This window comes from Chinchilla lanigera, unplaced genomic scaffold (assembly GCF_000276665.1).
Source record: "Chinchilla lanigera isolate Chin_1 unplaced genomic scaffold, ChiLan1.0 scaffold00052, whole genome shotgun sequence".
NCBI lineage: Eukaryota > Metazoa > Chordata > Mammalia > Rodentia > Chinchillidae > Chinchilla > Chinchilla lanigera.
The window spans coordinates 4,915,541-4,940,561 of record NW_004955453.1 but is presented as its reverse complement, the minus strand read 5'-3'; the positions used below and the strand labels follow the sequence as shown (position 1 = coordinate 4,940,561).

Below are 25,021 nucleotides of genomic sequence, written 5' to 3'. Positions count from 1 at the left end.
AGGGGACTGGGGTTTACTGCAGGGAGGGGACCAGCGGGCTCCGTGCTTTGAGTCCCAAGGGCAGTGTCAGCTGGAATTGAAGGATGTGAGAACCACGGGGCTTAGGATGTGTTCCCAGTCACACAAAAGAACAGCTGTGGCATTAGCTGGACCAAACTTATGCCCTTGGGTTTTGAAAGCAGGAGAGATGGGGTGGGAGGGGGAGGGAGGGAGAGAGGATTAAAAGAGAAGTTTAGTGGATCTCTGAGCACATCCAATGAACACACTCAGGACATACAATTACTCACCTGGAGCTCACAAGAAAGCATGCGACACCCTCCCCCTGCATGTGCAAAGGCCCGTCCCTGCAGTAAGCTTCAGGGCATGACCTGGTCAGCTACAAAGGGCTCTATTCAGGACTCCGGGGAGTAATCATTGACCCTTCAGGCCCCAGCCGCCAACACATTTCAGGCACGTTGTTCTGGAAGCAGCACACTGCTCACTTAGAGATTTTGCTTAAACCCTCTCATGCTGTTACTTCCAAATTGGCTGTTTGAGTCCCCCCTGCCCCCCAGGGCTCTAGGATTTGTCCAGCAGCACCACGACAGGCATTCGCAACAGTGTCCTCGGTTCATTCACTGTAGGGCCGCTCGCAACCTCTCCTCATGCCTCCTGGGGGCCCTGGACCACTCCTGATGCGCGTGGGCTTCTGCTAAAAACAACAGCAACAAAACCCCCCCACTGCGTGCCGTGGGAGCAGCACCTGCTGGCTGCACCTGGCCCTTGTGGAGATGGAGGCTCAGAGCCCTGGGTATCTCATGCTGCAGCCCTCCCTGCCTGGGATACCTCGGGTCGAAGAGACGGAACCCCACAACACAAGCACAGACGCAGTGGGGGCGTATCCGCCTCAGGTTTCCTTGTACACACATACAGAGCTGGACACGGTGGACACTGGAGAGTGGCAGCGACATGCTAGACAACCTGGCTGCGGAAGAGACCTGCCTTGGTCCATCCTTGCTCAGAACCGGCCTTCACTCTCGGAGCCCAACACGACCTCTGGCAGGTGGGGCCAAGAGTGGGCCCTGGCCATGGTGCACCGCTGACAGGTGGCGTTAAAGACTCCGAAGGTCTATAGTATCATGGCTATTAATTAATGTTCTGGATTTTAAAGATCTTTATTTTTTTTCAGGTTACAAAAGTAATAGTCACTATAAAAATTCCAAGTGTACATAAGTATAGACTGCAGAAGGCAAAGGTTCCTGTAATCCTACCCAATTTTTCTGGTTACAATAGTCATTATAAAAGTTCAAATAGTACATAAGTGTATCGGACAGAAGGCAAAGGTCCCTGTAATCCTCTCCCAGAGTGAGTGCAGTTGATTTTTCCAGAGACTTTTTCAGGACAGACCCCCCTATTACCAGACTGGATTCTTTCCACACACTGTCACCACCGTAAGCTTCCTGAAGACCTGTTTCCCCTTGGCTGAAGGATCAGTGGCTGTCTTAGTTTACTTTCTGTTACTACAACTGTATACCACAGACTGAGTCAACTACAGACAATAAATGTGTAGTCAGCTCCGGTTTCAAAAGCTTGGAAGTTCAAGACGGAGTGGCCTCACCCGGTGAGTCCCAAGCAGAGCAGGACATCACACGGCAAGCAGACAGTTCTAGTTCAGGCTCGCCTCCTCTTTTTATAAAAGAGGAGCCTCACCACCCTTTTGGTTGAGGACCCCACTTTCATCAGCTTAACCTTTAGCTTTAACCTTCATTAGCTCCTGAAGGTCCCACTTCCAAATACCATAGCTGGATTAATCTCACAATGGAGATTATATTTCAACATGAGTTTTGGTGGGGACATTCAGACCCTAGCAGCACCTACAAATACATGTGTCTTTAAAAAACTCATTCTGCTCATTCTGTAGACGTATTGGTTTATTTGATAATGTCGATGCAATTTCTGCTCTTCCATAATATTTTTCTATCATGATGTTTCAAGGAGCAGCTCTGATTCCCAAGGTATTTCAAAGCAGTGTGAAAGAGATGGTTTGTACCTAAATGGTAGTAGAGGACCTCTGCCTTACACTCGGCATGTACGGCCAAGGGCCAGGCTAGTTTCCTGGGCACCACTGCCTTCAGTGGACATTCACCTCCAGGAGGACCGAAGGCCAGAGAGTATGTGTAAGCAAGAAAAGAAGCTGGTGCACAAGTTCATGCGGCAGAGGGCTGCCATTCCCCTGGAGGCCTGCCCGAGACGCATACAACCTTGCTCTTCCCGCCTGATGCTACTGAAAATAAGCGCAGAGCGTTGGCGAAACTTGGTATTCAGCTGAGGATGATCCTCCTGCCCTGGCACAAACTGCTCTGGTCCCGTTTAATGCTATATCTGCTTTTCAAAAGAGCATCTATTTCTGACACCCATGGTTTGCAGTCACCCCAATATCCAGATCTTTTCCAAGAACACATGGACATCCCCAGCTTTTGTCTTGACTTTTATTTTGGAGAGCCGTTTACTTCACCATGGAAACCATCGCGCGTGTGCCAGTGTAGTCTCAATGAAGACGCTGTATCCGAATGTGAGCCGTGGGCTGGAAGCCGGGCTGAGGGAGAAAAGGCAGCAGGAATTTACCTTCTGAGTGCCTTTCTGGTGAGAGCTGTTGCTGGAGGACAGAGCAAAATTCCATTCTGAAACAGAGAAGCAGTAGATGGATGAGATTACTCTGCAGCTCCTCTGCTGTTAGTTCCAAAGTTCTCCCTTCCTCATAAGGATCGGTACCTGGTCCACGCCATAGCTTCAAACCCAAGGTGTGTAAAAGAAAAACCAGCTCCTCCCCACCGTCTTCTCCTGGACTGCACTTACTGATAACACCGCTCTGTCCCTGTTATTCAAACCCCATCCCTTTCCTGTCCTTCCCTTCTCTTTCCATTTCTTCCTCTCCAGGTAAAAATCCTTAAAATTTCATCCCTTTGCGAATGACCCTGGGGGCAGTGTGCTGGGTCCTGGCGTCACAGAGACTAGGCCCCTCCACGGTCATCTCAGGACACGAACAGTGCCACAGGAGACCAACCATGGACACGAAGGCCCGGAAACGCCTCAGAGAGGCTCCAGTGAGCCCGGCCCTCGGTGGGCACTAACCGGGTAGAGCTCACAGCGTGGCTACCGCAAACCCCTCTGTCTTTAGCTGGTTTCTTTCCAATCCACTTGCCCCAACCCACCAGACTGAGCTGCTTCAATCTCTCCTGATCTCAAGTCCCTTTGCCTCCATTTAAAATTCTCCTACTATTTTATTTGCATTTAAGGACATCACCGCCAGCACCAATCTGAGTTCCCATTCTTGACACAGGACATTTTTTAAATGAGGACTTAACTCTTTCTAAATTTCAGAATCATGCTGTTGAATCCAAACGGAAATTTCTTCACTTTTCAGCTATACACCCACCACCCTTCTATCCTTCCCCGGTCATAATACCTCTATTAGTTGTGCCAGGGTCTGCCCTCCGCAGCGCACACTCCTCCTCCAGTTTTTTGATCTCTCCCTCTTTCCTTCAACTGTGAATTCTTTTGGTGAGACCCAAGTTCCCTTCTCATTCTGAATGCTCTTCTCTGAGGCTCCTGTAAAGGAAAGACAGCCCATTCCTGGGTCCACCCCGACCCTCCAATCTCCTAACTATGGTATTCCACTTTCCTGGGTCAGACGGGATCCTGGTAAGGCCGGGAAGTGGCAGGGGAATCTGGGTTCCATCTCTCCTAGTTTGCAAGATGCTCGGAATCCGGCCCGCATGTTAAGAGAGTGGGACGGACTCTGTATTTCTCGTGACACCAGCATGCAGCATGGACACAGTGCTGAGCGTGGCGGGGCCCACGGATGAGTTCCAGGCAGGAGTGGAGAGCTCTGGCTGCCAGACACAGCACAATATGGAAAGTCTGAGAGCGCCTTCTTAGGAAGCCCCGCTTTGCCTGCAGCCTGGCTAGCAGGTCCTGCTCCTGCTCAATTACATACACGAGCCCCTGTTTCCCTTCTAGCAGTTCCTTCACCCTGGAGTCAAAGAGCGGAAGACCACAGAACTCACCACCTTGTTCCATTTTCTTCTTGTATAAAATCCCCTTCACCTCACCACAGGTCACAGGAAGGGTAGGGGAGAAGAAATCCACGGTGTTCTCTGTGGGGTTTTCTGAAAGGAGGAGAGAACAATGTGACCTTACTCCATCTTCATTTACTCTCCTCTTGAATGCTTCCTTCCCAGGAATTCTGGTAATAATCACAATAAACATTAATATAAATGGTATCAGGAAGACTCATTTCGAGTGTCAAATTTGTTTTGAACATGAGGTAGGAAAACGAAGGCAGGTAACAAGGAGACAAGGAAAATCGTTATTGTGAAATTGTATTTTTAAGAAAAACAGCCAGGGGTGGTGGCACACGCCTGTAATCCCGGCACTTGGGAGGCTGAGGCAGGAGGATTGCTGTGAGTTTGAGGCCAGCCGGGGCTACAAAGTGAGTTCAAGGCCAGCCTGAACTGCATAGTGAGACCCTGTCTCGAAAAAGAAAAAGAAAGAAAGAAAGAAAAATAGCAGCTGCAGGACACAAAAGTTACTCAAGCCTTGCTCCCTTTGAGGACACTTACTCACACACACACAAATTTCTAAGGGCCTTAAAGACACAACAATCCTGTAAACTGGGCTCTGGGGCTGTGCTTTTCAGCTGTCCACAGAACTCCCTCCCACAGCCCTTGATCCTGAAGGAAGCAGTGATGTTAGTGCGCAGCGTGTCTCTTCTTCAAACACACGTGAATGGCGTGTGTGCTCACACGGCCACCATGGCAACCTGTCAGACGCAGCAACACACATCCGAGATCCCGTATCGAAGACATTCACAGCGCCCCATAAAGATACCCAGGGCCCGTCCATGCTGCGCCCCTCCTGAGGGCCCGCGCTCTGAGTGTGTACTTTGAAAATTCTGCCTCATACACCTCCTCATGCCTCTCACTGATGCGCTGTGAAAGTTCTTTTCCTGTGCTGAAATCCACAAACCTGCAACCTACCCCAGAGGCGGGGTGAGGTGAAGTCCCCACTTCCTTCTTGGGGACTTCCTTGGACCTCGTCCAGCGACACATAGTTTCCCGTGAACAAACTGCCATGGTCACCTTGGCATCAAATAACACATTTTAGTAGAAAACACAGGACTTCTTTTAAATGTGCTTTAGTTTGCAAGTGAACTGGCCACCGCCCAATGTCCTTCAGCACTAGGCAGAAGCCTGCTGCTCCCTCTGTGCTGACGGACACCGCCTCCCCCAACTACCGCGTAAGCAGAGAAGTCTTTGTAGACAACCTTGTTCCTGATGCAAACTAAGATTTGCGTGGGTGAGATGGCTATTACTGAGGGGACGGTTTAAGTCTTCGTTGTTTGCTGTCACTTGTCCTTTTATTGCTTCCTTGTTCCTTCCTTTATAAGAAAACCTTGGAGCATTCGAGATTATTCTGCCCATTGCTCGGGGGAGACCTGGCAGCTCAGAGCCTCAGAGCAGGCATCTTGGGCTCAGACTGAGGAGCAGCAACTGTAAACGGGGCTAAAATAAACACCAGCAACTCCTGCTCCCTTCCCCTCCGACATCTCTGTTGTCGAACTCGTCGCAGGGCCGTCGTTCTTGTGCTCAAGAGGGAGGGCTGTTCATGACCGCGCTGAGTTACGGAGGACGCCGCACGCGCGGCGGGCCAAGGTGAACACCTGCTCCAGGGCTCGCTCACCTCCCTTGCTGGAAGAACCAGAGGATAACATATGCACAAGCAAGAGCAGCGTTGGAAAAAGGGAAGAACAGCATCAGGGTGAAGAAGCCATTCATTGCTTTGGAAAGATCTGAAGCAGAGTCAGGCTGAGAGGAGGGACCCCCGGGAAGTGATGTGCCCCCCACAGAGCCCCAAAGGATGCCCAGCCTGGGAGGAGCAGGGGCTGGCAGCAGGGCTAGGCATGGGGGTGGGGGTGAGGGGATGGGCTGGGTGGGAAGAGCTTCGCTTCAACAGTTGGCCCGCCTGCTCCATACTGTGGCCAGCTCTCCCCGGCACCAAGGCCCCACTTACATCCAGTGTAGGGGTGAGGCCTGGCCCTGGGAGCTAGGCCCAGCGGGCTGTCACCCCGCCTTTGCTGCAAGGATCACATCAGCGTGCATCCTGTGGTCCAATGCGACTGGCCGACTGCCGCTCCCTGGACCATGACTGCAAACCCCAAGGGGATAAGCACAGCCGTGGGGACCTTCTACAGTTCTCTGGCTCCAGGAAATGTCTTCTCTTGTGGCCCATGGTAAATACGGCTCCAAGGGATGCAGATGTCCTGGATGTTCTGGCAAGAGGTGGAGGTGGCTTTGGAGTTAACGGCACAAGCATCACCGTCTCTACCCGATGCAGACATGTGTGCGGGGCCTTTAGGCCTGGTGACTTCCAAAGCCCCCGTGCTACCCCTGAGGGCAGCTTTCTGGCCCGTTCCCAGGCCTGCGGAGCTGGCTCAGCCTCATGGGACCCGGAAGGCCTGCCCGGGACTCCCGCAGCAGCCAGCGCGTTTTCGAAGGAGACAACAGCAGCGACCGACTGGGATCACAATCAGGAAGTGCACGCAGAAAACAGGGAGCGCGAGTCGGCAATGGAGGAGTAGCGCGCGCGGCAGTGAAGAGGATAACGCAGGGAATGAGAGGACAGCCCACAGACACAGAGCCCTAGTCAGCAAGTGCTAAGCACACACCTGGTCAGCGAGCTGAAGACGAACTCCTGGGACTCGTCAGGGAAAAGGCACCAGGTGAAGGTTACGGGTGGAAAGACGAGAGGCCTAGGGAAAGACCTGGAGCTTCGAGATGCACAGGGGGCCTGGGGTCGGGTGAGGGCAGACGGGGGGTCAGTGGGGCTGGAGAAGTCGCCAAGGAAACAGCAAGAGCAGCGCCCCTGCATCCCTCACCCTCCAACGGTGTGCGGTAAACAGAAGCAGCGATCACCCTTACTTTACAGAGGGGGGGTGTAGTGCTCATAACTAGCAGGTGCCTGGACTTATTTACTAATTTTGTTAGTACAAAGAGCAAAAGGCCTGGAATTAGAACCACCTACGTCAATTTTAGCTCATGCAAGTCTTTAGCCCTTTAATTGAATCTGTAAAGTTGGCTCTCACCGTGAAGATCAGATAACAAAATGTAGAGCTAGGCGCTTTGCCAACTGCAAAGTGATACACCTACTTAGAGAGTTACATCAGGGCCTCTGCCGTGCGCTCACCGAGCCAGGGCGCATGCTAGAACAAGCACATCTGTACGCTTAGACAACAATCTTCCAGCAGAGGGCAGCAAAGGCCTGGGTTTAAAGGTACTGTGTTAAGGGCCTCTCTTTGCAGTTCACACACTTGCACTGTCCTGGGCCCTGATACTGGGGCTCATTCTTGCTGCAGGAGGATGCCCAGTGGCTTGGCTTGTCACTAGGTACGAACTGTGAGGTACCGAGGACCTGGACACAGAGCGGGACAGGACGAATGCACTTCCTGACCTCCTGGGGCTCTCACCCAGTCAACCCGAGGCGCTCAGATCATGAATCACAGCTGTGGTGGGTGCCAGGGCGAACGCACCGAGGGGAGTCTGTGGGTGTTCAGGGAAGAGAAGAAGGAAGAGGAGGGAGATTTCTTTCAGGGTGTGTGTGAGGGGCACACAGGAAAGGGGCCCCTGAGTGGGAAGGAGGGGAGGAGTCGGTGCTCATCGGGCCTGCGAGGTGAGAACTCTAGTGTGGACCTTCTGGAAGGAAATCACAGCTTGCGCTGTGGGAAATTGGCCAGGGAGTGCAAGTGGACGGAAGGCCAAGAATGTTACCAATGCCAGAGTCTTAGATTTTTGTATTTTACACACACACACACACACACACATTACAGATTCTAGGAGCAAATAAGGCAATGGACAGCCTTAAAAATATCAAAAGGGCTTTTAAAGGAAGGAGTGAGGCATGGAGCAACGGTTGGTCAGTTCTAGGTGGTTTTGCCTCAGGGGACCAGTGATGCTACTTGGGAATCTCTGCCGGAGCGGGAGGCACCTGCTACCGTACCTAGCGGCCAGTGGCCGGAGGTGTTGCGGGGTATCCCGTGATGCACACGATGGCCCTGCAGTGAATTACCTGACCCCCAAACGCCAATGGTGCCAACGTTGGGAAACTGTCATAAGCCGCATTGCTACAGATAAACCAATTTGTCTATTTCAGTAACAAACAAGGCCTTCCCAACTAACAGCTTCTCAAGTAATTTAGAAGACAAAAACAAGCCTGGTGTGGCAGCACCGCCTACAATCCCAGCTACCTGGGAAGCTCAGACAGGAGGACGACAATCTTGAGCCCAGCATGGGCAATTTAGAGAGACCCCGTTTCAAAATAATACATTTGGGATATAGCTCAACGTGAAGGCCCTGAGTTCAATTTTTAGTACCACAAAAAATAAAAAAAACAAGCAAGCAAACAAAAAAGACAAAAAACAAGATAGAAAAACCGCAGAAGGCATCACACAAGGTTAACTGCCCTATATGATTAAACAGAAAAATGAACAGTTCTTTATAAAAATCCGTAAATATAAACATTATCTTCAAAAGAAAAATTTAAATGAGAAATTCATTTAAAAACAGGTTTGTTAGTAAAGATAGGCTAAACAGTGGTACAGTGAGTCAGAAGTCTGAGTTTTATTACAGGAGCTGGGAAACTACAGTCCAGGGGGCCAAACTGCCCTGCTGCCCATGGTTTTATTGGAACCCAGCCATGTCTAGTTGTCTATACATTCGTCTCTGGCTGCTTCTGCTCTAGCAAGGCAGAGTTGAGTGGTTGTGAGTAGTTGATCAGCACGCAGCCCTTTGTCAGCGCACACCATCAACATCAGCAGTTGATGCTCAGGCCCAGCATCACGTTTGTGTTATAATGAGCTTTTGTCCTCTCAGTCCTCCCAGAAAGGTCACATGAGAAATATGGAGATTGTACAGATGCTCCTCACCCCCAACTCTATGACCTGTAGAGTATGTTGGGGGTGGGCGTCTCACTACATGGCTCATACAGACCATCTGTGCCTGCCTTAAACTTGGGATAAGAAGAATTTAAAGGGCTATTTGGGCTCTACTACTTTACTGAGAAATTTCTTTCCAATAATCTTGTATTTATAACTGCATCAGATTTTGTTAGTGGTGTTTGTGACCCCCTCTGCGTAACACAATAATAAACTGTGCTTAGACAAATTATTCTTTGTCAGGTCGTTATTCAAATCTGGGATACAGGAAATATATTCTTTCTCATTCTTTTATTTGTGCCTGTATGTTGCCATCTGAGGGAGACCATTATGAAGCAGCTCTGAGCAGGACTTATATTAACCAGTTGGCTTTCCATGTTTACTTGTGAGTCACTGGTCCCTACTGAGGCCTGTAATGGTGGGTGAAGCCCTGAGGCCTCAAAGGATGAGACAAGGACTTTTGGCTCTAACCTCAATTAACTAAAAGGAGACTGGAGCTGCAGACATCTCACTCCTGCGGTGAAGGCCTTCCTGGAGATAATACAGTTCTCCTAAATGAACATAATGTATTACTTAGAGAAGTCTGTAAAGGGATTCCCAAGTCCTGCAGAGATTCCTGCATTTTCTTCAGTATTCCCCTCCTTTGTTTGAAAACATTTATTTAAATGCAGTCCACCCAGGAAAGTCTGGGTCGGAGCAGCCTGATCAGCCCTGAATAGCTAAGGGTTATTAATCCGATAGCTATGTAGCCTAAAAGAGATATTGTATGAGTAATTACATTAGATTATGTGGAATCTCCCAAAAAAACAGTGCTGGGTGCTACAGAAAAATGTAGTAAGACCAATTTAACTAATTCAGGGGTCAGAATATTCCTTCTTGCGGTAAACATTTATGCCAATACTACTGATAAAAAGGAGCTAGCCAACATTTATGGAGAGTAGAGTGGGCTAAAAATGTACCATTCAAGGAGGAGAGCACATACCACGTATCAAAGGGGATAGAAGAGAAAGTTCGGAGTGGTTGGCTGGAGTTTTGAATGGAAAGAGACACAGTTGGAAGGAATGGAAAAGTTGGATTCAAGAGGACTTTGACAATCGGATTAAGAACCATGAATGTGACACTAATGACAACAGGAGGCCATGAGCAAAACTTCAGCATGGAAATTAAAACTCATCAGATTTTAGTGTAGAAAAGAGGAGAAAGAATCAGTGGAACTTGGCAATAAGCTCACAGAGCCCAGTTAGTCAAGAATGACTTAGGCTTTGGCTTGGCACCTGTATAGATAAGGATCCTCATCTCATGTTAAATAAATTTCAAACCATCCCAAGGTTCGGTGGGCCCCACACAATCTGGTATCTCTCTCTGCTCCTACCTTGCTCCACCACCTCTTTTCATTGTCTTTATCATCATCACCTTTATCATCCAACGACACTGCCCTTTCCTCCCAGCCCTGGGTTCTTTGCACCTTTGAGTCCCTGTACCAAGACCATCCAATCCAAAGTGACTCCCACCCAACCTCCAAGTCATTACTGTGACAATACGGACACACGGAGCTTACAGTGCCAATGGGAGATTTGCAAACCAAGACGACCAGGGAGCAGCTGGTTAATATGCTTCGGGGAGGCAAGTCTGAGTTGGAAAAGTAGACTTGGGAGCCATCAGTGCAGAGCGGTAAATGAAGTCAGGAGAGTGGCTCACAGAGCTCAGGCGCTGTGATCCGAATACCTCAAGTAGGATGGCGTGCCATACACAGAGGGCAGAGACACAACACGGGCAGAGGGCACTGTCTCGCTGCCCTGCTCAGGAAGGCCTCTTACTTTTGGTGAAAAGGCACAGAACTAAATTATTTTTACAAAGTAACTTAAAAGGGCACCAAACCCATGATTTTGGACACTGGAATCACATAAGGATAAATTAAGTCAGGGGAAAGGAGCTTTAAGCCATTGGCTCAGGCTGCTCTGTTCTCCTGCTGTCATCATGTGCTAGCACCATCCACTCGTTATGCAACACATTCCAACAGGCTTCTGCCTCCATCTCCACCAGGAGCGTCCAACCTGTGGCCCGTGGGCTGGACACGCCTGGCTTGCCTGGGCTGCAATGCGTGAAGAGGAATTGTCTTGGCTGCATAGAAACTGTATTTGCCACTAAGTGCTTGTAAGTTTTCCAGTTGACACCTTGTGTCTCTCTAAGCTCACCTTAGTGTCTCCCGGCTTACTGACGTGTGCCCTCCTGGCGCTCCTTCCTCCCCACTCCTCCCCTGTCTCTGCCTGGCTGGACTCCTCACCTTTTGGGAGTTTTGAAAGCAGGACTAGGTCCTGGTTTCTCTTCTGTTCTCCCATGGATCAGGATACCTTCATTTACTGATGATTCCCATGGTTGTAGCTTTGGACCAAATTTTTCACTGAGTGCCAAACTGACATATAGTGGGGTAATGAGCTTTTCCTGATTACTCAGTACTCCTGTACAAATCCCCAGCCTCCAGAGACACAGAAATGCATATTTTAAAAAGAGACAGAGTTCACTTCACTTCTGCTAGACACATTCTACTCTTCACACACCCTGAGAATTGGATTTGTAGCTATCTGTCTAGTTACTTGCTCTGATTCAAAAGAATAAAACTTCCCTTATCTCCCGAGAGGTCCAAATGGTTATCCCAGGATGAGGTTCTTAGATAAAGTCACAAAAGGTCAGGAAAACTGGAGCGAGCTTCTCCCATGCATTTACAAGTCAAAAGGAAGCAAGTCCAGAGCTTGGAGCTATCCTTAGCTTTGGGGTTTCTTTGGCCTTGGAAATTTAAAAAGTTGGGGTGAGGACCTAGCACCGTTTCCATCTTGTCTCGAGCTAGCAAAATTTTAAAACTCATCTTTAATTAGGGGAGCAGGATGGCTGTCCCTCCAGCATAGAAACCGAAAATCCATGGATCGCCGTCACTTCCTCGTGAATGTAACTTGCTATTTGAACAGAAAGATCCCTGCCCATCTCTAGCTTATGCTTTACACAGCAGCGAGATCTAAAATCGAACCCTGTCAGTCACTTCGAGCTCAGATCTCTTCAGTGACTTCCCACTGCATTTGGAATAAAAGCCCCCCGCCACTTCCTCCTCCCTAACCAGCCCAGAAGGAGCTCCCTCAGCCTCCGGCTTCCTCTCCTGCCTTCATCTTACCTTCTGGGAGACATTTTTTCTTATGCCTTCTTTTTGGACTTGACCAGATACACACTTTCCTTTTCTTTCCTGAAAAAGAAAAGGATAAATAATTTTTCACAGTTGCAGACAGGTCTGCCAAGCTTTTTTGTCACCAGTACTCAGCTTTTACTCTTGGTTTTCAGACCACAGTGGGTAGGAAGTGATCGGTGACCTCAGGTGAGGCTGCTTCGTGGAGTAATAGGGGAGGATTTCTTCTGCCCTCTAAAGAGGCAGGCGCAGAGAGAAGGGGTGTGTGTGTGTGTGTGTGCGAGAGGGAGACAGAGAGACAGAGACACAGACAGAGACAGAGAAGCACGAGGTGTGTAAGGAGAGGGAGAAGGATTGCCCCAGAAAGGAGGGAACAGGAGGCAAGAGGGGCAGATGCAGGTAGGGTTCGTAACACTGCTATCAGGGTATGAGGGGATTATCTTCTGATCCCTTAGTATGAAGCAGGAGCCAAAGTCATCTCCTGTGCAATGAAGAGGAGATTTTAAAAACAGAGTTCAAGATTTGAAAGGCTCATCACAGAGAGTGGAATTGTCACACAGGGTACACCAGGTGCACATGAACTACCTCTACACGTTCCAGAAATCCAGCCTTCGAGCCGCTGAAAAATTCACCTGGCCAGCTCCTCCGAGTCTCACTCTGAAGACACAGTGCACCCTGACCAGTCCACGCGCGGCTGCAGCCTGAGGACACGTTCACGGGGTTGCTCCACACCTCCTCCCCTTGAGTTCTGCGTCTTTTCAGGCTGCTTACCCCAGTCCTTGCTTCCCCGACCCCTGCTAGAACTCCCTCACTGTCAGAGTAGCGTTACAGAACAGACAGGCCTAGATTATGTCTCTTTCTGCAAGCAATTTAGGGAAAAACTCTGCAATAAGACAATCTTAAGGAATCTGGCTAGGGCCCATCCGAGGATCACTGACAGCCCTGTTTCTGCTTCTAGTTGGGCCTTGTCTCAGAAGATCACATGTAATATGCCCAGCAAAGATTTGCCAGGGAAACTAAAAGAGGGGGAGATGTAGCAAAACATGGTCCCCTTGGCCAGTATACTTCAGTTTCTTAGCCGCCCAGGTAATAGTTCCTGTTCCAGTTCCAGCTGCTTCTGTCTCTTAGAAATGGCTGGTCACTGTGATGCATAGCTGGTCACTATGATGCACATGGTATAAACCGATCCCCAATTGACAAGCCATTCTGCTTCTGCACTTCCTGCTTGCTTATCTCCTATAAGCCCTACCAGAGATCAGGGCCTGATATTTTGGAAGTGATCCTGATCAGTACCTGTCAACGTAAAATAAATCTGCTTTCAAATCTTGGGTGTCGTTTTGGTGTGTCTGCTTGCTGTTGCAAGGTTAAGAGGATGGCAAGAAGTCAGACGGAATCCAAGCTGGTAAAGAAGGGTGTGAAGGAAGGCAGAGGAAGGCTTGGAAGAGGAAAAGGCCAGTGGAGTGGTGATTGAAATGAGCTGAGAGACAGCTGCAGAGGGAACAAACCATAAGGAAGAAAATAGAGAGGTACATCTAAAAATGTTTTTTAAGATTAGGCTGAGTAGAGATCAGAAGTTGAATGACAGTTGTAGAAGGAACAATCCTCAAGGATAATTATCAAAAAAAGAATCCTTAAATTAATTACCGGGAAACTGAGCTAGGTTTGAAGGATGGTAAATCCTATGGATTGCCTTTGGGCATGAGAGGCCAAGGATTTCTGGAGGAAAAAGTCACTGGAAATCAGCAGATGAAGAACGTGAGAGGCCAGGGCATTGAATGGGTTGTCTCCTGTCCATACGTACCTGAAGGCATCCAGGATTTTGGCAGGACCCAAGGATAGAGACAAACAACCCCTGAGGCCTGCCAAGGAGTGGTGGGGAAGCCAAATAATGGTAGTGTTGAAGGGAAGGAGTTTTAATTGAATGGTTGGACATCAGAGGAGAGAATGGGGAAGCGAGGGACTGAATGGGGTAGTGGGTAGCAAAGGGCGGATGTCCAACCGCTCCCGCTGCTGGGTGTGAGTGATGGATGGTAGGGAAGTGGGGCTTCTCAAGGAAGCGGCTTTCAGTTAAGGAGGTTGTATAATTAACATTCTGTGAAGTTGTAGATGTCAGAGCCTGATGATTTCAGAACAGGCAATTCTGATGGGAGAAAAAATGCCTTCTTGTTTCTCATCATTTTCAGAAAAGTCTTCAAGGAAGGTGAAATGAATGAGAATTGCAGAAACAAACTGGACTAGGTATCATGAGTACAGTCACATAGTAGGTGCTCATGACAAGATGTGACCAGGAGCCAGGCATGGAGGCATGTGCCTGTAATCCCAGCACTCGGGAGGCTGAGGCAGGAGGATCGTTGCAAGTTCGAAACCAGCCTAGGCTACAAAGTGAGCTCAAAGTCAGCCTGAACTGCATTGGGAAACCCTGTCTCAAAAAAATAAAAAAGACAGAAAAAAAGAAAAAAAGATGTGACCAGAACAACAGAAAGCAGCTCCAAATTCACTTTGTTGACATCTTCAGAGGAAAAGAATCCTTACCTTTCTTTTTTGCAGATGTGCTGGGTGCTTCCTGGGGCTCTTCTGGGTCACTGGATTCAGCAGAAGCATCTTCTAACGCTGATAAAAGAAATATGAGGTGTGATTAAAAACTGTGGTGAATGTTTACATTTATATAATTATTACAGTAAAAGACACGTTACCATGAATCCCTCTCAAAATCCCTCCCCACTTTGAACACACTCATCTCATCATTTTTGCCACTTTCTGAAGCAGTTCTGGAAGTCCTCTTTCGTCAGTGTCTCTATGAGGTGTGATCAAAACTACACTGAATGCTGTTGCCTAGTGCCATTCAACAGAAAGGCAGGCCCCTAAAACATTCTGGTGTGTCCTCACCCACCTTATTCATCAGATCTGGTCCCAGCTGTGGGATTTCTGGTTCTTCCCTAAAGTCAAAGGGACCATGGAAGGTAAACATTTTGAACTGGTTCAGGGTATCAAGGCAGCCAGGACAGCATAACTAAAGACACTCACAAAAGAGGACTTCCAGAACTGCTTCAGAAAGTAGCAAAAGTAATGAGTTAAGCGTGTTCAAAGTGAGAGGGAGGATTTCAAGGAGGATTAAATGCAATATGTCTTTTACTACACTAAAATTTTTAAAATTTCACATTCACCATATTTTTCTATGACACCCGTGTATACTTCATTTCAGAGCTCAGAACAGGCTGAAGATAAAGTCAATGGGAGTGCTAGAGAGGCCAAGGGAGCACGTGGAGCACACCTGAGAATCTGCCACCCTAAGAGTTCTGCCCTGGTTTGGTCGGCTTGCAGTGTTGTTAGCTGTGTGATTATCACTGAAGCACACAGCTGGGGCTCGGTCAGGTCCACTCAGAGAGATTCCTTTACCGGATGGAGGAGAACCAGGGAGGGCAGTGGGAAGTGGTGACACTGAGTTCTGACGGCCACAAGGGAGGTGAAATCTTTGCCACACGAAAAATACATGTTAGTGCTTAGATGTCTGTGTGAACATTTGCCAGCAGCTCTCTCTCTGGCTGTTTCACTTGGAGAAATAGTGAAGGAGGCTGAAGTGTGTAGTTATAGTGACAAGGACTACTGAAAAAAGACAGCAGCCGGCCGGGGCTCGCTAGCACCTGCAAGCAGCAAATACAAAGTTCTGCTAGTTTTGCTGCAATAAGGAGAATGAGAAATCATAACCAGTAAAGGTGCATCTCAGGTGAGGTTGCCACCTTCTCGTTTACACAGTGCTATGAAAGCAGTCCCAACTTCTGGCCTACTTAGGACAGGTATCTGAAGCACATGGTAGGCAGGCATTGAACTTTTGAGGGAATGTGTTACTTTTCACGTAATTTTAATATGTACCCTCAAAAGTCCAGCTGTCAGAGAAGTGACTTCGGTAGGCAGTGACAGGGCAGGGCAGGGCAGGGCAGGAGGAGGACCACCCACATGCCTGAACCCCTGTTTGGACCGCACAGTTCTTGTGTTTGTTGGTTTTGCATTTTGTGGCAGTGGTTTTTAGCATCATCTTATTGAAGTAACTTTACTGGAATGGCGGACCCAAACTGTCCACCAGTCACCCTGTCCCCTGTCCTCTCCCCTTGGGGTTCCCATCACAACCCCTGTGGCAGACAGATATTCTCCCTTTGCAGACACCTTATTGGGAGTCCGAGCATAGCAGGCACCAGGGGCTGCTGACATTCACAAATGGTGGCTCCTCCAGGTGTGCTTGCTCCAGACTTGCCTCCTTGCTCTCTCCTGAGACTCTGCCTCTACTCAGCTTGTGTCTCCTGCCTGCCCAAGCTCCCAAGTGCTGCGTGAGCAACTGGAACTGGGCCAAAGGGAGGTGGAGCGCAGGGAGGAGGGTCCCATCCCAAGAAGATCCAAAAGGCTTTGTCTCTTGGGAGACATGAAAACAAAGCCAAGCTTAAGTCGTCCAAATAAAGGTCACCCAGCACAGAGCTTGCCGGAGCATGGGCTGTCTCTTGAGAGTCTTCTTTATTGGGGCATCGGGTCAACACTGGGACACTGAGCAGAGGAAGAAAAAGACTTGGGGAACAGAAAGTGGAGATGCAAGTGGGGAAGCAGAGGACACTGTATTCCAGCTGGTAAAGATGCTGGACTGCAACGGTGGGCCCAGGGGTGGGTGGAGGAGACTGGGAAAGTGAGAAATTATTTACTCTTAATTACTCTTGTTAACTTAACATAGTGTTTATTTTTCTCTTTTGAGATCTAGAAGATGGAACCTTCCATGGCCGTCAGCTCCCTGATCATGACACCCTTCTTTGGGTGGTGCGTATAGGGGAGTGTGGGAAACACTGTTGAAATCCAGGAGGGCCCCCTTGCTCTCAGTACCAGAGAGCTCAGAACCCACAACGCCATTCTCAGCGATGCCCCATAACATACCCCTGTTATATTTAATGTAATCATACTCCCTTTTAATGACAATTGGAGGAGGACACACGACACAATTTTAGAGGCTAACAGGCCTTCAAATATTTCATATTCTTTTCTAATGGTTTGGATAATATTGCTCTTAGCATCTCACCCATGTAGGGAAGAATAAGGCTGGGAACCAAAGGCCCCATAACCAAGTGTGGTGAGGAGCCGCACAAGGGCTGCCGTGCAGATGCTGTGCCAGTCACTTGTCAGTTCACAGGAGAGCACTGATGGTTGGCTTGTTTTACGTGGTGCACTTGTCAACTGCCCCTTTTGCTTCCTTTCTTTGTCACGCCCAGCTCTTTGCCCGAGGTTCTTACCACAGCCTCTCAGCTGGTAGGGCCGGGCTCCCCCTTCACAACCACCTCGAGTCCCAGTCCACGTTACCTTGCCTAGTGCCAGAGGGAAGGCTGGGCATCTCTTGTGAATCTTCTTCCTTCTTTCTTTTAGATGTTAAGTTGTCACTGGCCACTAATGGAGAAAGAGAAATCATGAGAGGTTACAGGAACTGGGTTTCAGGGAGGACAGTGAATGGTTAACATGTCTACTGCAGGCGGAGCGCTAAGGCCCAAGGACAGAGGGGTGGGATGCTCCAGGAGTGGAAAACAGGTCTGGGCTCTTACAAGTGCTCCAGATCCCTCTCGGAAAGGCCTATGCGTGGGGAGGTGGGCGCATGGAAGGGGCCAGGTTGGTGATGTAGGACCCCGGGGTTCTAGGCACCTCTTGCTGGGGATACATGGATGTTGGACGGGCTCTGCTTCTCACCTGGAGTACTTCCTTCTCCAAGGATGAGTCCAAGAAGTGCCACAGCCGGGGCAGAAGGGCTGGGTGGTTTGTCCAAGCCCTCACTGGTTTGCTGCAAGGATGCTCTGGCCTCACTGACCGTGGGCGCACAGGACAGATGTCTTGCTGGAGGTGGCTGGGGCGGGAGCAGCTGCAGCAGGGTCTGGAGAGAGCTCCCTTCTTCTGGGTCAGCAGGAAATTTCAGTGGGATTGCCGCGGTTCTGCTCCTCTCTCCATAGGAGGTGCCGACTGGGGTGTGAAGGAGCACACGTCAGTACCTTGCAGACCCTGAACAAGCTGGGGGTTTCTTAACATGGACCTTCCAACCACGCTGGGGACGTAGAGTTACTCATTGTCCCCACAGGGCCCCTTCATCATCATCAGTGTCCGTTTGTGGCTCCTTTCTATTTTACTGAATGTGATTTGAGCATTCGGCGGTACACTGACTGCATCTAACCCCAGTCTGTTACCCGAGGGGTTTCACACATAAAGTCCAGTTTGACTTTGTACCCAGGGACTTAATTCTCTTGTTTGGGCTTCATAAAATTTAGTCATGTTATGTACATGCTGTAACTTTAATACGGGTCTTTGTTTTAATAATTAAATATATCACACATCCCTGGAAGAAATAAAACAAAAATTCCTTAGCAGGGTGGATTAGGACAGTTGTATTCTGGTTTCTGCTTCATTCTGCAGATTCAGCTTCTGTGCCTTTTTGGTTTTTTGTTTGTTTGTTTGGGTTTTTTTTTTGTTGTTGTTTGTTTTTTTCTGGTACCGGGAATCGAACTCACAACCTTGCGCTTGCCAGGCAGTCACTGTGCCACTGAGCTAAATCCCCAGCCCCTCTGTGCCTTTTTTGGAACCTGATGATCCAGCCATGCTCAGCCTTCTCTCTCATTCTAATACCCTAGGCCCTCGGTTTCCCACATGCTGTTCCCCTGCATTGGTTTATGCCAGGTTTTTGTTATGATTCTTCTCCATCATTTATTTCACAAGCAAAGTTATCTCAACCAGTGAATGGAAAAAGAAGTGGGTTTTGAAAAGGGATCCAGAAACAAATCTCAGTGTTGCACATCCAGGAGATGCCTGACCCCAGCCAGGCCAGGGGCACATGGGCCCCTGAGATTCAGATAAATGTAGCACACCCTTGGAGTCCGTGCTTCTCCTGGAACCAGCCTGATGCTGTCAGGAGAATAGGCCCTCAGGCAGCTGCTCCTGTCTGGAGGTAAACTTTCCCTTTGTTGCCCCCTTAGCTCAAGGAGCCATTTCATCCTTTAGGGAGAAGCCACATGATAGAGAAGTGTCAGGGGGCAGATGTGGCACCATCAATAGTGGGGACTCCACCAGTGACAGTGTCGGTCCAGCCAGATCTGGTGGTCCTCCCTTTGCCATTCTCTGACGGCTGAGCCCTATACTTTGGCCAAAGAGCTCTGTCCTCAACCCGAAATGACTTGACTGCGTGACACTTACTCTGGCCTCTGTCTTCTCATCTCTGTCACTGCTTCTTTTTCTACACCTTTATGTATCCAGCTGCTATAGTTTGACTATTGAGTGTCCCCTCAAAGCCCATGGTCCCAGGGTGGTGATACAGGAAGAGAGTGAAAACTTTAAGATGTGGGACCAAATGGGAGGTCTTTAGGTCATTGGGAGGGGTTGCCCGTGAAGGGGGTTGTGCAGCTCTGGTCTCTCCTCCTTTCTTCGCTCTGGTCATGAGGGGAGCAGCTTTGCTCACACACCTCTGCTGTGAAGTGCTGCCTCCCCAGATGCCCAATACATCAGGGCCAACCAGTTGTGGACTGGAACCTACAAAACCGTGGCCCCAAGCAACCCTTTGCTCTTTATAAGATACTAGCCCATGTATTTTGTTACAGTGACAGAAAGCTGGCATACCAGCCCTTCTTTCCTGGTGGACTTCTTACTCCATTTTTCTCTCCTGTCCTCTCTTTCTGTATCTATGTCCAGCATTTCTTTTCGTCCTCTTTACTACCTTTCTTTCCTCCTCTAGCCTTACAATCTGCCTTCCTGCTGGCTTTGTTTACAAGAGTAGTTACAACCCCGGGCCCAAGTAATGGCAGAACCAAACAGGATTCCAAGTTCTGCCGCTAAATAGACAACTTGGGGAAAGTCACCTCCGTGGTTTAATTTCCTTGTCTGCCAAATACAACTAATCATGACTTCACAGTGTTATTTTAAAGCTCACACAAGATAATCACATGGAGTGGTGGGATAATGCATTAACAACAACAAACAAAAAGGTATTTACTATTTTCCATTCTGTCTCTTTCTCTTCCACTCTCACTCTCCTTGTCTTTCTGCCAGACCTGGTCTTTGTAACTTTGCATTTCTGTCATTGTACACATCCCCTAGTTTGTCCGGTAGGTTAGATGTTACTTGCCTTCAAATTCATAGAACAGGTAAAAACAAAAATGTCTGTGTCTTCTAGAAATTCATCTCAGAGCGTGGGGTCAGAGTTAGCAAGGGCTGCCCTCCAGCCCCACTGATGAGTGAGTATATTCTGTACCTTCTCAAAGGAAAAGCGGGATTGAAGTGATAATCCATGCTGGAAATAAACCCAGATGTTTAGCGTAGCAACTTATTATATGCAAAAGGTGTTTCAGCAACTGTATTACCATTTATGAAGCTTCTGAGAATCTTCTTCAGACTAGGGTATTCATACAGGTTAATCTGGCCGAACAGCGTCACCAGAAGCGACAGGTTAAAAGTCTTCTCCAGTTTGGTGAGAATGTTGTACACCACTCTGCACACAGGAACCAAATTTCTACAGGCTTCCAGAGACTCCTTTTTTTTAAAAAAGAAGCAGAGGATTAGTATGAATGATTATAGAACTGGTGGAGAGTTATGATACACTTGTGTTTCCTAAGTCCTAAGAAAGCTAGTTAACTCTTTTCAAGGAGAAATTTACTGTAAAACATAGAGTCAAGTCCTCTCTGCCTAGTCACAGGAATAAATTGCTTAGGCTTCTTGAAAATAAGTCAGTTTTGTGAATCTTACTGTTTGGTACACTTGAGGAAAGAGAGAGATTTTAAGGAATGAAAGTAGAATCAAAGGATGCCACTGTGTCCTTCTTCATGGCTCAGGGCAGGATGCTTGAGCAGGGGACCTAACAGGTCGTCACAAGTGGCAATTCTGTGGACTTGTGAGCATCTGTGTGCGCGCTCCCCGCCCTACCGGAATGGGTTCCAACCAAAGGCGGAACACTGGGCGAGCGGCAGGGCCCGTGGTCCGTGTGGGGCTGCCTGTATGGGCGGGGGCATTTTCAGGCAGAAACGATGGACACTGAATAATAAACATAAGTGAAATAAATACTCAGTTACAACTGAGGGTAGTATCATGAAAGGAAAGCACAGACTGCAATGAAAGGGAGTAAAAGGCGGTCTTACTGCATAGAGTGGGTCAAGGAGACCCCTCTGAGGAGAACCATCCAGACGATAGTCTGAAAGAGGAGTTGGAGCTCATCAGGGGAAGAAGAATGTTCTACCACTCTTGCCACTTTCCTGACCTTGGAGCTCAAAAATACTTTAAAATAAAAAAGTACGATACAAAAAATCCTCTCAGAATTATACGAGAAGAGCACCGTTTCTGTCCAAACCGCTGCACTGTGTCTCCCAGGACCTGCCTGCCTCACAGCAGAAGGAACGGTGAGCAACAAGCTCTCGGAAACAGGGAAGATGCCTGCAGGGGCTGAGGGGCACCTCCTCCTCGCAAGAGGAGCTACATCCACGTATCCGTCCAGAACCGAGACTGGGAGTTATGTGGGGAAACAGTCTTTGCAGATGTAATTGGGTTAATGACCTTGGGATGAGATCATCCTGGGTTAGGGCGGGGCCTCCTCGCAGGTGTCCTTGTAAGAGAATAAAAAGGGAAAAGACGTAAAAGACAGAAAGAGAAGTGAGATGGAAACAGACACTGGACTGATGTGTTTCAAGTCAAGGACCACTGAGCACAGTTAGCCGCCGGCAGAAGGCAGATGCTTCTCCTCCAAGCCTCTGCAAGGGCCCAACACTCTGTTTGCGTCCTCTGACCTCTAGAACTGTGAGACAATACACTGCTGTTGTTTTAAGCCACCTGCTTTGTGTTCCTTTGCCACGGTCACCCCCGTGACACCCCAAAACTAATATGGTGCCTAGGATGCCCTCTGTCCCAGCCACCTCCTGTCCTGTGACAATGAACATACCTAAGCGAGCCCTGGCACCCTCCAAAAGCTCTGTGGGTGATGGTTTGAGATCTCAATAATCCGGCCCACTTGGGGCTGGGCTGCAGGGCGGGGCTGACCTGACTCACCGTGTACGTACTCTCACTGATGAAGGACTTGTCTCGGAGCAATTCAAAGAAGGGAAATGGCTTGTTTATGGCATAGGCGATCTCCAGCTTCTGCTGCATGAAGTGCTGAAGAAGAGCCTTTTCCAAGGCCCTGCTCACAGCGAACATCCTATGGAAAGAGGCAGGCTGAGAAAAACAGGCAAAGACTGTGAGGGACCCGGGGAGCTGCTCTCGGCACCAACGGACACCTGCAGACTGGCATTCTGGTCCCCCTAGCAGCCTGCAAAGCAGCATTGGCCAACAAGGCTCATGGGTGTAAGAAACAAAGTCAATGCCCAGCAACTGTGGAGGCCAGTGGTGTCCTGAAGGGGCTGCGGGTAAACACGAGGTGGATATTAAAAATAGCTGCTATTTATTGAGTGCTTTCTGTGTACCAGAGTTACTCTAAGGGTTTCACAGGCAGGAGCTTATGTGATCTTCACAAAGCCTTGCAAAATGGTTATTACGGTTGCACCCATTTAATTGTTGGGGACTGTGGCACACAGAGGGGCTTCATAACTCTCACCCTCAGCTGTGCAGCCTGGAAGTGGGAGAGGTGGAAACAAATCCCGGCCTTTGGGTTACAAGCTGACAGTTGTAAGTACGTGCTTTGTGGCTGCCTGGAGCTGGGGTAAACCAGATGACGGAGCTGCAGTTCAAACCATCCATTAGCAAGGTCCATAGAAAAGGGACCCCTTTCTCACTGTGCCAGGGCTCGCTTAGGTATGTTCATTGTCACAGGACAGGAGGTGGCTGGGACAGAGGGCATCCTAGGCACCATATTAGTTTTGGGTCAGTGGAAACCTGATAATGTCTAGAAACTTTGGTGAAACATTCACAACACTTCAACACAAGCAAGCAAAAAGTAAACAAAATCACAAAAGATGTGATTAGTGAAGGTGGCATCACTGATTCATTTCACGTATTCATTTCCTATCTCAGAACAGGCCGGGCCTTTTTTCACCCTCTGCAACATTTATAAAAATTGACCATTTATGGCTCACGAGAAAAGACCAATAAGTTATAGTGGGTAGAAAATGTACACATGGCATTCTTGACACATTGTTACACAAAAGGGCAGTATTAAGGAAAAGTTCAATCACCTAGAGACTTTTAAAACACAAAGTAGACACGGGTTTACTTTTTCTAACTTCACTTTGAGCTGAACAGAGTATTAACCTGTAACTAACACCTATTGCCAGGGACCTAATCCCATTGGCAGATTGAACACCTCTGCCTCTCCCTCCTCATTGTCAAATCCTTTACATTTGGTGGAAAAAATATTGTAAAAACAATTATACACCGCAGAACTATGAAATAAGCCATTAGCAGCCTCTGATCATGAAGAAACTCTAGAGGCTAGAGAATATATAGAGCAGTCTGCTATCCACACAACGCGCAGGGGAAGGATGTGCTCCAAAGATTGACGTCAGGGAAAGCCAGGGTGAATTCCCACCCTGGCTAAGCCGAAAGGGGCTCTGGGCTCCTAAGGACATTCACATGTAACAACGCTGAGAACAGGACTGTGCCAGGCCCCTCACTCTTTGTCTGTGAGGGTTTCAAAAGACGGTAGCAGGGCACAGAGCCGTTAAGAAAGCAAGCAGTCCAAGGTACCCAGCAGCAAAGCAGACTTCGTCCGACTCTGACATCCTATTTCTCACTGTGCAAGGTACTGCGTCTCACTGACAACACCATTCAGATCTTACTATGTGAAGGGTCCTACAAATAAGCAAAAGGTGAACATCTAAGCAACAATGAAAGCTAAAGATCTACACAGGCAATCAATAAGAGTCAGCCACATGAGCGCTGAACATATGCAAACCGCACACACTCACTAGATGGGAGGAATGTGCAAAGAGAACTTGAAAACACTTGCCTATGCAAGTGGCCATGACAGAAAATAATAATAAGCCTGGACATCACCATGGGAGGAAATGCACATCACTGACTGTGGAGATGCACAGAGGTTCAAGTGTTCTCGAGACTAATTTAGTAATTGCTGTCAAATGCTCTAAAATGGGCATTTCTCTCATTTTCACTTCTGGGAATTCAATGCAAGGAAATAATCATGAACGCGCTTGACGAAAAGCTATGAAAAGTTCATGGCACACTAGGGAGGAGATCATAGGGCTCTCCTTGTTTTTCTTGCCCACCAGCTGCCCAAGTGGTGCCCTGAACAGTGGGCAAGGAACGAGCCACAGGCTGTGGGCAGGGCGCAGGGCTTGAGCTTAGAGAGGGCAGAGAGCAAAGCTCGGTGCCCTCATGAGGAGACGCAAGAGGGTACAGGTGGCACACACCTGAGGTGTGTGTCCGCTTCTACTGCACGTCCCGCTAAGTCCCACCATCCTCTCAGCCTCTCTGGAAAACATTACCTTGCAAAGATCCAGCCTCAGAGGGTTTTTTGTTGTTTTTGTTTGTTTGTTTGTTGTCTTTTTGAGATAGGGTATCGCTGTGCAGTTCAGGTTGACCTTGAGCTCACTTTGTAGCCCAGGCTCGTGTCGAACTCACAGTGATCCTCTTGCTTCAGCCTCCCAAGGGCTGGGCTTACACAGCCTCAGAGTTTGAATAGCTTGTTCCACTCTGCGGCGACTGCCGGGAAGGAAAGGATGACAGCCTTCGCCGCCCCGACTGCAGATACCCCGGCCGGATAGAGGCAGGGGCAGCTCACCTGGGCTCTGGATTTGGCCTGGGCTTCCGTCCTTTCCAGGTTCCTGGGCTTGGACAGAAACGCCACAGATGAAACAAAATCCGCTTGCGCCTTTTGGGGCGGGCTGCAGGGGAAAGAAAAACGAAAGTGTTAGGGCCGGAGAAGCAGGAAGCTGGGGCGGGAGCTG

At 48.8% G+C, this 25,021-nt stretch overlaps 1 protein-coding gene across 3 annotated transcripts; it reads right to left on the bottom strand.

Moving 5' to 3' along the window:
- Positions 1-1,123: 1,123 nt before the first annotated feature.
- Positions 1,124-25,021, bottom strand: Sp110 (SP110 nuclear body protein). 3 transcript variants are annotated; one of them, XM_005395419.2, is made up of 10 exons: positions 24,856-25,021; positions 22,170-22,317; positions 20,498-20,666; positions 17,850-18,116; positions 17,472-17,555; positions 14,673-14,750; positions 12,132-12,200; positions 4,047-4,148; positions 3,446-3,588; positions 1,124-2,660 (listed from the first exon to the last, which is right to left on the bottom strand). In XM_005395419.2, exons 2-10 carry the CDS (start codon positions 22,314-22,316, stop codon positions 2,601-2,603), a joined length of 1,119 nt encoding a protein of 372 aa, XP_005395476.1. In that variant the 5' UTR covers position 22,317; positions 24,856-25,021; the 3' UTR covers positions 1,124-2,600. The 3 variants fall into 3 exon arrangements, with proteins under 3 accessions (XP_005395476.1, XP_013375435.1, XP_005395477.1); XM_013519981.1 differs by having other exon boundaries at positions 22,170-22,334; positions 24,856-24,983; XM_005395420.2 differs by lacking the exon at positions 24,856-25,021 and adding an exon at positions 24,560-24,647.

Excerpts from the sequence above, each read along its gene's own strand:
- Sp110 (XM_005395419.2), bottom strand. The coding sequence starts at position 22,316 with ATGTTCGCTGTGAGCAGGGCCTTGGAAAAGGCTCTTCTTCAGCACTTC. Across the intron at positions 18,117-20,497 it reads TCTCAGAAGCTTCATAAATG|TCGGCACCTCCTATGGAGAG; the intron begins GTAATACAGTTG and ends TTCACACCCCAG. Across the intron at positions 17,556-17,849 it reads TGGAGAAGGAAGTACTCCAG|TGGCCAGTGACAACTTAACA; the intron begins GTGAGAAGCAGA and ends TTTCTCCATTAG.